This window comes from Salvia hispanica, chromosome 2, assembly GCF_029641045.1.
Source record: "Salvia hispanica isolate PSC_SH4W2 chromosome 2, Shi_PSC_v1, whole genome shotgun sequence".
NCBI lineage: Eukaryota > Viridiplantae > Streptophyta > Magnoliopsida > Lamiales > Lamiaceae > Salvia > Salvia hispanica.
Genome location: NC_142693.1, coordinates 7,545,743 through 7,557,521, shown reverse-complemented (window position 1 = coordinate 7,557,521; position 11,779 = coordinate 7,545,743). Strand labels below are relative to the sequence as shown.

Genomic DNA, 11,779 nt, shown 5'->3' with positions numbered 1-11,779 from the left:
ACCGGTCCAGTTAGAACCGGAACCGGCCGAATAAGCAGGCCTACCAAAGGGTGTGGTGGAGTGACATGTGATTCGTCTATCTTTAATCAAAATCAGAGTGGGGAAGAGTCACTGGGTTGGTCTATATATCCTTAGTAATTAACAAAAAAAAATTAGTCATTTATGTACTCCTTCTACTCTCGCCGTCCACGATATAAAGTTCCACTTTGAATTGGTCTGAGTTTTAAAATGCGTGAAAGAAAATGAGTTGAAAAAATTAATGGAAAGTTCCACGTTATATAGTATTGGTTTTATGGTAAAATGTGAGTGTAGTGAGTTACAGAAAATGAATTCCAATTATCAAAAATGGTAAAAAGTATATCTGAATATTATTTTGTGAAGGAACCAAAATAGCAATTATGGACAATATTTCATGGACGGAGACTCAAGAGTGAGAGAAATATCTTCTTGAGGATTTTCGAAATAAAAATACGAAAAAGGGAGTTACTAAAATCGTGGCTTATTCGTAATTATACAAAATAAAGGGGTTTATTTCCGTAGTCTCAAATCAAAGGGGTACAATCACAATTCTTCAGTGGAGATCAAATCGGCTCTGAATCGTGATGTACAAGTGAGCAATTTCATAGTGTGGAGGGAGAAGAAGATGCACTGGTACGTCGTCGCTTCATTCCTCACCATTCTCACAAGCTCCCAGGTTCACTCTCCCTCCCTTACTGATTACAGCTCAAACTTAGAATACACACTTAATTTGCTTATATGTGAATGTATTGTTTCATAATTGGCCCCCAAAATGTGATTTTGGAATGAGGGTTTCTTCGTTTTGGTTGAATTTCGCAGGGAATATTGACGACATTATCTCAGAGTAACGGGGCTTACAAGTATGACTATGCCACCGTGCCTTTTCTTGCTGAAGTTTTTAAGGTGAGTGCATTCATTCTTCAAAATTTATGGTTACTCCTCTTAGCTTCAAACTTTACTCCATCTTTTGATTTTTTTCCTATTCATTAAGTCAAAGAAGCCTAAGTGTTAGCCTTGAAGGAGCTGATCAGTGTAACTATCTGTCTTGTTTCGATCTTATTGGTTACCTAATTTTGAGATAGGCATGCTTTCTTTTGAATGGTGGGAGGAAGTTTAACAGAAATTAAGAGATTGGAAGATCAGAATAATTTCTATAATTGTATCTGTGTTGATTTGTGAAGTTTTAGTGGTTTATTAGCTAGTATCATGTTTTTGTTTGGATGCAGCTCATTGTGTCTAGTATGATGCTGTGGAGAGAATGTCAGGCGTCAACTCCTCCTAAAATCACGACTGACTGGAGAAGTTGTATCCAATTCCTTCTGTCATATACCTCATTCACAACAATGTGCAGTTTGCTACATTGACCTATGTTGATACCTCCACTTATCAGATAATGGGAAACTTAAAGATTGTTACGACTGGAATACTGTTCAGGTGTGTTCTTGTTTGTTGGCAATATATATCACTTATCAGTAACTGGAACTTTGACTATGCGAACAGCCGAACACTTTGCTTCATTTAATATAGAGGCTACACACAGCTTTTTCTTATGTAGATGTTGATGTTCTACAATTGGCATATACTTTTTTATTTCCGGTTTTAGGCTGTTTTTGAGGAGGAAGCTTTCTAATTTGCAGTGGATGGCTATCGTTCTATTGGCTATTGGAACAACCACGAGCCAGGTACAGCTTGGATTTACTTACTCTTCTAGTTTAATGTAAACCACAATGACAAATGAAATACAGTGGGAATATTTTTGTTGTAATAACTTGTTAAGGGTATAAGTTGTTCGTGTTGGTTTGTAATTTTGTATTAGACTGAAGAGTTCTCCAGATAATCATTGTGAAAACTGCTGTTTTGCAGTAATTACTGACAGACAGCAGTTTAAGAGTTGGATTATGACCATTGTCCACACTCACATATAGCTTTTCGTGTAACTCTAACTAGTCCTGGCCAATGTGCATTCTGGTTCTTTTAATCTGAGTCATTATTCTTATGTCAACACAGGTCAAAGGTTGTGGAGAAACTTCTTGCGAGTCGCTTTTCTCGTCTCCAATTCAAGGATACATGCTGGGTATATTATCTGCTTGTCTCTCTGCATTGGCCGGTGTTTACACAGAATTCTTGATGAAAAAGAACAATGACAGCTTATATTGGCAAAATATTCAATTATACACGTGAGTTTCCTTCTTTGGTATTAACGGACCACTGTTTCTACTTTACATGAGATCAATATAATTACTCAATATGAACTGCCCTAGTAAACTGGCCACATACCATGATTTTTCCTCGGAGAACAGGGGAAAGGGGGTTTCTTATTTACATTTTATTTCTTCATTTGTTGTGAATTGACTTGAGTTAGGAGCATGTTAAGGGTATTTATTTATTGATGCAATGTAGCAAATCCCTCCCAGATTTGGTGCAATGTTCAACATGGCCAAGCTTACCACTGATGATTTAAGAAGTGGATTCGAGAATGGTCCATGGTGGCGACGCCTTTTCAATGGATATAGTGCAACAACTTGGCTGGTAGTGTTAAATCTTGGTTCGACTGGGCTGTTAGTATCATGGTTGATGAAGTATGCAGATAACATCGTTAAGGTGCCTGTCGCTTCACTTTTTCACTATATAATTTCTTCCTGTAATGACTTTTGGCTAAATTATCATTTTTTATTCTTTTTTTTCTTCTTCTTCTTCTAGTATGGCATGAAGTAATGAATGGAATCTGTCTTCCTTATCAACAGGTGTATTCCACGTCGATGGCCATGTTATTGACAATGCTGGTATCTGTGTACATTTTCAATTTCAAACCGACTCTTCAGGTGAGTAGTAGTACATTCAATCTCTGGTGCTTCCCACTTTCGTCTTACATAATCAATGCACACAGCTCTTTTTGGGAATCATTATCTGCATGATGTCGCTGCACATGTATTTTGCCCCTCCAACCGTGCTCGTGGACTTGCCCCTGACAGCAAAAGCATCACCTGAAAGTGTAGGAGAAGTTTCTGGTGATCAAAAAACAACTTCCTAGAGTGCACTTGTGAACCTCAGTCCTTTCTTGTCATCCCTTTTTTCATTCGGGAAATTGCACAGAGGAATATTTTCCGATCCTCGGAACCTGGAAGAGGTAGAAACATGGAACTAAGACTTCATCACCACAGGGATACGTACAACAGTTAGGCAGTACGGGGTGATTTCTCCGTCAAGTGCCACCACTGGTGGGGGCGGCCGCAACCACTGACAACGAGAGATGTGAGGGATGCCTACTTTTTTCTCCCAGGTACAACTAACTATACATAGCAAATTGTTGTTGCATTATCAATGGCCTACCCAAGTCGTGTAGTGCTTAATTTTTTTGAATCCTTATACGGTAGCAAGTACATATATCATCCTTACATTCAAGGGTAATTTCATCAAATAATTTGTACCAATTCTGGCTTGTCCATGATTATTGCCTATTGCTATCCTAATTTTGATTTATGAAATATGGAATAAGTAAATCTAACTTCACATTAGTATGAAGATGTAACACAAAATGTATGGGACGGTCAAAAGTTCAATCCAAACTCATATTCGATACAAAATGAAACATGTCATTTGACACACTTGAATTCGACTTATTGTTTAGAACATTTTACAAAATTTCATCATTTATCCCCTTGAAAAAAAAACTCACAATTTATGAAAAAAAAATATAAAAAGAATAGGGATAAGGAAGTTGGGCCAAAATATACCCAATGCATAATAAAGCCCAGGAGAAAATATAATTTCTATGATAAATTTCATAGATCAAAAAATTAGACAGACTAGTCCCAAATTTATATTCCACTATGGAGAAATCAATCGTAGCTAGTAACCATTTATTGTAAATTTTAAACTATCAACTCGTGGCAAAAAATAGGAAAACTATAGAGTAAAGTTGAATTTCTGTTTCCATTAGAACAACATGTATAGTTAAGAACAAGGGATCTTGAGTTAGTAGTAAATTTAGTGTCACATTTTTAACAAAACAAACTATCACACTAAAAAACTCAGCCTCGCCCACACAAAACATCTAAATGAACCTCAGTGTCACCATTGAATTGTGTCTGCATTCTTGATTCATCCATACCTCCATTCTTGTGCTTCCTAGCAAACTCCAAACTCATGTAAATCGTAGCAAAAACAACCGAAAATTCCAATCCGAATCTCGCTGTTCCAACCAAGAATCTATAGATTCCATTCACACTCCTCTTCTTCTCCTGAATCTTGCCATCCATTTCCCACAACAATCCATCACTCTCTTCACCATCTCCCACAAATTCAATCACCTCCGCAATAACACCCTCATTTTCCCTCTCCTCTTTCGACCATCGCCTCGCTCTCTCCCTCACCACCTCTCTGCTCTCCTTGATCCGGCCTAATGCTTCATCCATTTGCGCCTTGTGATTCGATCTCATTTTCTACATACAAATTTTAAACGTTGAAAAATGCGCGGTGTTTGTTTACATAAAGAGGTAGTATAGTAGGTTACCTCTAGAGAAAGCATGAGGGTGTGGAGCTCTTTGAGAGAATCGCTTATGGCGATCAGCCTCGCTCTCTCGTCCGGGCTGCTATCCGCTACAATGCAGTAGCGGCCATGGCTCGAGCAGTGGCTGCACAAGTTGAAGCTGTGCTCATTGATTATGTTGTCGATTTTCCGATGCAAGCCTAATGTTTTGTCAGCGAGAATATGTATCTTGTCATGATTCTTCAATTCCATTGTAAGAAAATAAAAGGGGAAGAAAGAAAAAAGAAACAAGTTTGATGATGGTTTTGTTTCTTTAATTTGTCTTTTATATTTTCGACCAATTACTTCTTTTTCAAGGATTTGATCTGAGCCCTGTGATTTTGTTTTCTTTTTTTTATTATTATTATTAATTTGTCATTATTTTTTGGATGGAGCCAAGCTTTTGCTTTTGTGGTATGCATTTGGTGGTGAGTGTATTGCACCTTTTCTTTGTCTTTATAATTTGCTAATTTTCTTGTGGTATTTGGTTGGACTCAAAGATAAGTTTTTGTTTGGTGGTTTGAGAATCATACAAAATAACCTTAGCTATTTGTTGCCCCACCAACAAGAACATACTATTTATACATTTTCAAATATATATATTCTGAATGTGAATCAAATACTCCATCTTTTTTCTTCAATAATATAATGATTTCTAGATTTCTAATGTCTCTTTAGCTTGGAAAATGAAAAGGAAAACTTAGACCATGAATATAGGATTCTTACCTGTATATATAGAGTCGAAATCATGAATGGATTTTAGTGTTGTAGGTGCATATGATGTAGATTAACGATTACTATAGGATTTTTAATCCACTAAAAATGTGTTTTTGTTATGTCTTTGGCTAGCTAGAACTATGCAATTTTAAGAATATGTGTAGTACGTTTGAAATGCAAAATGAAAAATATTTAGTCCATTAGAATATATTGAAATATGGAGTAAGAATGTTCCATAATTTGATATCTCAAACATGTTAGGAGCAATATGTTTTATCTTGAAATTACTTATTTTCATGTTTTAATCTTCTTTAATAAGTTTCAACCTTCAACTCTTTTAACTAGTGTATTTTTTTAAAAAAAAAGGTATCCAATGTATTCTATCAAGCTTTAATTTTGTAAATGGATCCATACATTCAGCCCAAATTACAAAAGGCCCAAGTTCTTGGTTATTGAGTTATATTGATAGTAATGAAAATTAGTAATTTTTTTTCTAAATTTGGCTTCTCTTTTCTAATTTAAAACACTTTTTTTTTAATCTTTTCCAATAGCCCCCTTATTTGGTTTTGCACTTTTTCCAGATTGTATGAGCTTTTAAATCACCTGGGGCTGGGAATCATGTACTTTAAAATGTTCAATCATTTTCGAATTTTAATCAACAAAGATAAATCTAGGAATTTTTTTCCCTTTCCTTATACTGTTAATACACATATTTTGAATTGCAGCCTACATTTCTTCTTTTGGAAAATGCAATCTAGGAAAATGCTTTCACTAAATATTTTTCCGTGTTGTCCTAATCGAATATAGGGGTGTGTGCGTGTGTGTGGCAAGACCAAAAATAAACTAGTAGTAGTAATTTTTATATTTAGCAAGCATGAAAATTTTCCAGCGACCACTTTATGAAAGATAAATATATACTTATCCTATTTTAGTGATTTCACTGTTTCAGCTTGGCCCATATGTTTGTTTTAGATAGCATGATCGTTGAACTAGAATAGCATAGTGCAGTAAGAATTAAATGAAATTTCATTGAAAATCCAATTATATTCATACCACGTTTGAAATGGCGTGAATTGAATCCAATTTATTTACTGCTTCACTTTTTTATTTTGATTTTACGAGACATATGCATAAGTTATAAATTTTGTAAAATATGAAACGATTGAGAATTCAATCAAATTTATAATGTAGCAATTAACTAGAGTTGACACATATAACATATTTATCTGGTTCAATTTGCACAAATTAATGCCACGCCGTTAGCTGAAATAAATAGAAATCAAGACGTTACTCTTAACTTATCACTTAAGCTTTTGATTTCCAATTCCGCCACTTTTTACTTAATTTGCTAATGCTTAATATCCTTAAATTTTCAATTCTTTTTTAATTACAGCACATGAACAATTAATTTTATGCGAAAAGTACAACTGACAGAAACGGAGTAACCGACAAATATACACATAAATCATTTTGGGTAAATTTTTATGCTTGGGGCAAAAAGCCTTCTTTGATTTTATATGTTATCAGATGTCAATGTACGTTTATCTAAGCATCCATTGATATAGAGTTTTAATAAGATAATGCCCTGGTTATTTTATGAATGACTGTATTCGTTGAAACTTTTGTTTTATTATTCTATTTAACAAATGTACATTGCATGTAAATAACAATGTTTTTAGTCACATATAACACACATGATTAAAATAGAAACATAAGTTAAGTTAGCATTTCTACCAATTTCAGTTAGAAAATAAGTTTCTATTAGAGATAAGGTATAAATATACAATATTAATTAACAAATAAAATATGCTTTTATTATGGGACGGAGGGAGTACTAAACATTCATACTTTCTAGTTAAATTTGGTTGCCTAAAGGGGTTTATGGACATACAATTTGGTTGAGGCTTGTTCAGTTAATACTTAAAGAAGTAGTAGTACTCCTACTAGTTTGGTAGGGACGAAAATTTAATAAAATATGATAAAATCTATTTTAAGTTATGTTTTTATCATATAACAACAAAATAGATGGGTATTTATCCTATCAAACTGCCTTCTTAATAACTTCGAGATCTTGTTTTGTAGCTAACATTAGAATCTGTCTTATTTTGTCTATTGAACTTCGGGGCATTTTTTTGTGGGCTACAACTTGCCTAGAATTTGTGATTTCAAAAATTAGAGGTAGAGAATGGTAATTTTGTTAGGAAAGGGTCTATAATCATGGAGTGATATATTGTCTCTATTAATCATCGATTATATAGTACATAAGATTTATGATTTACTCCGTGATTGAACTTAGTAGTAGTATTTGATTATGTGCATGGAAAAGAAAAATTTATAACTGTTATTTTATCGCAATTTCCTTATAATATTCCTATAAAAACTTATATTTTCACTAAAAAAAACGTTGATTTGCAACTAAGGATATATGCTCGCAGAATGTCATTTTGCCTTTGCGAGTAGAAAGGGTGCTACCCATTTCGCTTGTTGTAAAATTTGCGAGAACATTAGCAAGCACATGCTGAAAAATTGCAAGCACATTGACTAGTGCTCGCAAAATGGCTTGCAAAATCTGGTGGCCGTTGCAAGCATTTTTTGCTTGCAATACTTCCTCAATGTTGTCGCAAATTCAACTTCGCGAGCATTCTTGTGCTCGCAAAAATAATTCCATTTCCTGACTTCATTTTGCAAGCACCGCCGTGCTCGCTGTTCAGCATCTATTCGAAAATACTTTCTATTAAATATTTGTAATTTTTTTATAAATTAATATTAGGATTTATTTTTTCAAATCATAGTATGATATAACTCAATTGAATGACGAAAATTCAAATTTTATATAGATACAAAATATTGTTTCACACTTCAATTCAATCAGATCACAAATTTAGTTCAAATACTTCTACTAGTTCCCACAATTTAGTTCAAATACTACTAGCTCCCGCAATTCTTTGATCTCTTGATGCAATGGCTGTACTCGTCGCTCGAGAAGCTCATCAACCTACTCAGTGCCAAGGCCAGATGAACCGGAAGATGTAGACCCGCAGCTGAGCAGGTAGCAGATGGAAAATACAAGCTTGTCGCTTGCCCAGCTCCAGGAACCTATTTCCTTTTCTTAACCCTCCCAAAAAGCTCGCGAAAGATTGCATCGTAATCTAGATCTTCCCCTTCAGCCCTTGCCAAAACTCTCTCGTTCAAACAAATAAAGAAATATACAATAGCAAGCAATTAGCAATTAAAAGATAATATGTCTACATAGTCTGTCTACACGTGTTTCCAATTATTTGGTATGTAATAGTATCGTCTATCCTATTCTATTCTATTTTTATATCTTTGAAAACCTAAACAATCTCATATTGGATGTTTCCCATTATTTCAGTTTAAGTACTACTCCATTACTTTCTTATTTTAGTTAAGTAGTCTCTAATTGGCATAACATTGTCTAATAACAAAAAGAAAAATAAAAATAAAATCGTAGTCTCAAATCACACATTGAACTAATATTCTTTAATATGTTAATAGAATAGGGCTCTTTTCCCATCTTCACTCTGTCAGTGTGTAGGTCCCATTATCCAGAGTCCAGGCTCATTATTTGTTTTCTGGTCAATAACCTCTTGGTCCAGTGTAACTCATTAACGTAAACCTCTATTAAGCATAAAAGTGAGTACCTTTTGAATATTTTCTACATATTTAGCGGTTGTGAAATTTTTATTATATTCATCAATTTAATCAGTTTTAGCGTGTCATCTACCTAAAATTAAATATTTCAATTTTCTCTATAATAATACCTTACACGTAAAATGTAAAAATGAAGGGAAGCTAAGCAGCCGAATGCAGAACAAAATTTAAACCATTGAACTGTTACCAAAGACTCCACATTTCCCGTCTTAATTACTCCATAAATACAAAAATAAATAAGGAAAAAATAAATTTACATAAATTCTAACTTTATATTTTGACCTTTAGTATACTACATTTAAACCTTTTTCATGGATATTGCTTTGATTTTTTTAAAAATGAATTGACGTATTACATATAGTTACCTTAATCAATATTTTAGGAAGGGATTACATTTCCAAATCATATTGGCAATCGTGCGTGAAGATATACACATATTTTCCAACATCTATTTCAACTGAATCTCCTAAATTACGATTGTGAAGTATATTCAAATGGTTCTCAAATTAAAAATGTACTCAAATATATATACACTATCACAATCTTCATTTCAAAATACATTATTTAATAAATAGTACTAGTAAAATACTCAAAACGCATATCAAAATAAATTATGACAAAACATTTGCTTTGATTTTATACTTTTTTATCTTTAATTTGGTATGTGATATTTAAAGACAGTTTAAAAAAAAAATTACTCTCACTTTAAATTAGAGATGGAACTTGAATAATTATTTGTGTAACATTTTGAGTAAATTTCGCGCGGCAATTTCCAGCGTTCAAATCTTATTTGTCTCTAAAGATTATTTCAGATCTTTATTCGTACAAAGGGAAAAATCAATACATATTCTTCAATACCAAACAAGGAAGGGAATATTATACAATTACTAAGAAAAACTAAAGTTCGATTAAAAATTCAAGCTGCATTTACGATTTATGTAGATTTATTACTCTACAATTCAATTACACTAAATTACAGAAGAAATCTCATGAAATTGAAAATAATAGACTAAGGAAAAAAATATACTACTCCACTAACTAATAAACATTTATTACTATACTCCATATTTTTTTCCCATTCACATTTTTTTTTAAATTAAGGAGCCAAAATCCCAAGCTAAGGATCCGAAATCGTCGATTTCTAGTTTAGATACGCTAATATCGTCGCATATCAAGGGCAAATCATCGAAATCGAAATGCTCCAACAACGAATCATAATCATCATCCAACGGCAGACATTCCTCCATCGAAACCTCGTACTCATTCTTCACATCATTTCCGTACAATCCCAAAACAGAAATCGGCGACCCGCCGCCGCCGCCGCCGCCAATTATTTCCACATTGTCCGAATATTCCGTGCTCTCCGGCGAGGCCCGCTCCGGCGGCACTCTCATGAAATTCGTGACGGCGTTGTGGCCGCGTATCTCGATCGCCGCCTTGTCGTACGCCATCGCCGCCTCCTCCGCCGTGCCGAACGTCCCCAGCCAAACCCTCGCCCGCCGCGCCGGATCCCGAATCTCCGCCGACCACTTCCCCCACGGCCGCCGCCTCACGCCGCGGAATTTCCTCCCCTCCCCGCTCTCCGCCGCCGGCAGCGGCCGTTGCGCCGGCGGCCGCTTGTTTTTCTTCTTCGCGCCTGATTTTCCGGCGTCTTCTCTGTCGCCGGCGCGGCGGCGGACCGGCGCCTGATGGCCGCAGTGGTGGGCCCTCTCCAGGCGAATCTCGTGGATGTGGCGGCGGACCTGGCGGCCGCAGGTGGGACCGCCCTCGTCGCCGGAGGAGTCGGTGGCGTCGGCGTCCGTGACGAAGATCCTCACCACGCGCGGCGCGTGGCACGGCGCGCCGCCGCATTGGAGGCGCTTTGTGGTGACATTTTTATGTTCCGAATATTTGATGGGTAAATATTTTGAACTCATTGTGAAACATAGAAATGAGAAATTGTTTGTAACTGATTAAGAAGGATTAAGGGGAATTAAGAGGGATTAAGAAGCAATGGGAGTAATTTGGAAATGAAGAGTGGAGAGTGAGATTCTGTGTATATTTATAAGGGGAGAGTGAGGAAGAGAGTATTTAGTATCCTAACTCAGTGGAGTCAATTAATTTTACCTTTTCTTTAGCAGGAAATTAGTATCTTTGCAACCGAATCAATTTGAATTTGAAGGATTCAATTAATTCATTTTTCTCAATTTACACTTTTTGATCAGATCCGGACAGTCCACGTTACTGATTTCTTTTAGTATTTTTCTAATTTAATTTGGCAAAGTTTATTTGAAGCCATTAAATTTGGAGTATTAAATTCAATTTTGCATGTCACGGTCAATTCCAATCATTTCTGTAATATCTTTATGAATATATTTGGTGTTCAAATCCGGTAAAATATAGGCACTAATATAGGAATACATATCATTTTATTTACATCCCTATATTTGGTGACATTTAAATACTCTAATACCGATTAGTTAAGATTTTGTGATACTTGCATCCCAAGTTCTTTTGGCTCGATAACTTAGGTAGTTTCATCTACAACCACATAATCGATAACATCTTTTCAAGTTTAATCTTTCCAAATTCCATATATACTAAAAGACATAATCATTATTTTTCAACCACATCATCGAGCACATCTTTTCAATGTTCAATTTTCTGTTATTGAAGAATCACTAAGGTTGGTTGAATAGTAATCCAGTCAATTCATAAAAATATATACACTTTTTATTTTTATTCATCCTATAAAAATATAAAATATAGGCATTTATATTTATAAAAAATTGTAACTAACTCATTACACATATATATTAAATTATTTATAACTTTTATTACTATAGTCTACATTACAAATCATTG

General features: G+C 34.8%; 2 protein-coding genes and 1 pseudogene across 3 annotated transcripts; 1 reads left to right on the top strand and 2 right to left on the bottom strand.

The window, feature by feature from the left end:
• Positions 1 to 537: 537 nt before the first annotated feature.
• On the top strand, positions 538 to 3,461 carry LOC125204524 (CMP-sialic acid transporter 1-like; annotated as a pseudogene). Its single transcript, XR_016135952.1, has 8 exons — positions 538 to 694; positions 838 to 921; positions 1,245 to 1,452; positions 1,622 to 1,700; positions 2,026 to 2,195; positions 2,433 to 2,619; positions 2,763 to 2,840; positions 2,906 to 3,461. The product of XR_016135952.1 is annotated as a CMP-sialic acid transporter 1-like (transcript).
• A 471-nt stretch (positions 3,462 to 3,932) lies between these two features.
• On the bottom strand, positions 3,933 to 4,805 carry LOC125204533 (uncharacterized). The gene is made up of 2 exons (XM_048103222.2): positions 4,532 to 4,805; positions 3,933 to 4,460 (listed from the first exon to the last, which is right to left on the bottom strand). The coding sequence occupies exons 1-2, from the start codon at positions 4,757 to 4,759 to the stop codon at positions 4,050 to 4,052; spliced, it is 639 nt and encodes a 212-aa protein (XP_047959179.1). The 5' UTR covers positions 4,760 to 4,805; the 3' UTR covers positions 3,933 to 4,049.
• Positions 4,806 to 9,970: 5,165 nt separating this feature from the next.
• On the bottom strand, positions 9,971 to 10,930 carry LOC125202546 (ethylene-responsive transcription factor CRF5-like). The gene has a single exon (XM_048100958.2). The coding sequence runs from the start codon at positions 10,849 to 10,851 to the stop codon at positions 10,027 to 10,029; it is 825 nt and encodes a 274-aa protein (XP_047956915.1). The 5' UTR covers positions 10,852 to 10,930; the 3' UTR covers positions 9,971 to 10,026.
• Positions 10,931 to 11,779: the final 849 nt, after the last annotated feature.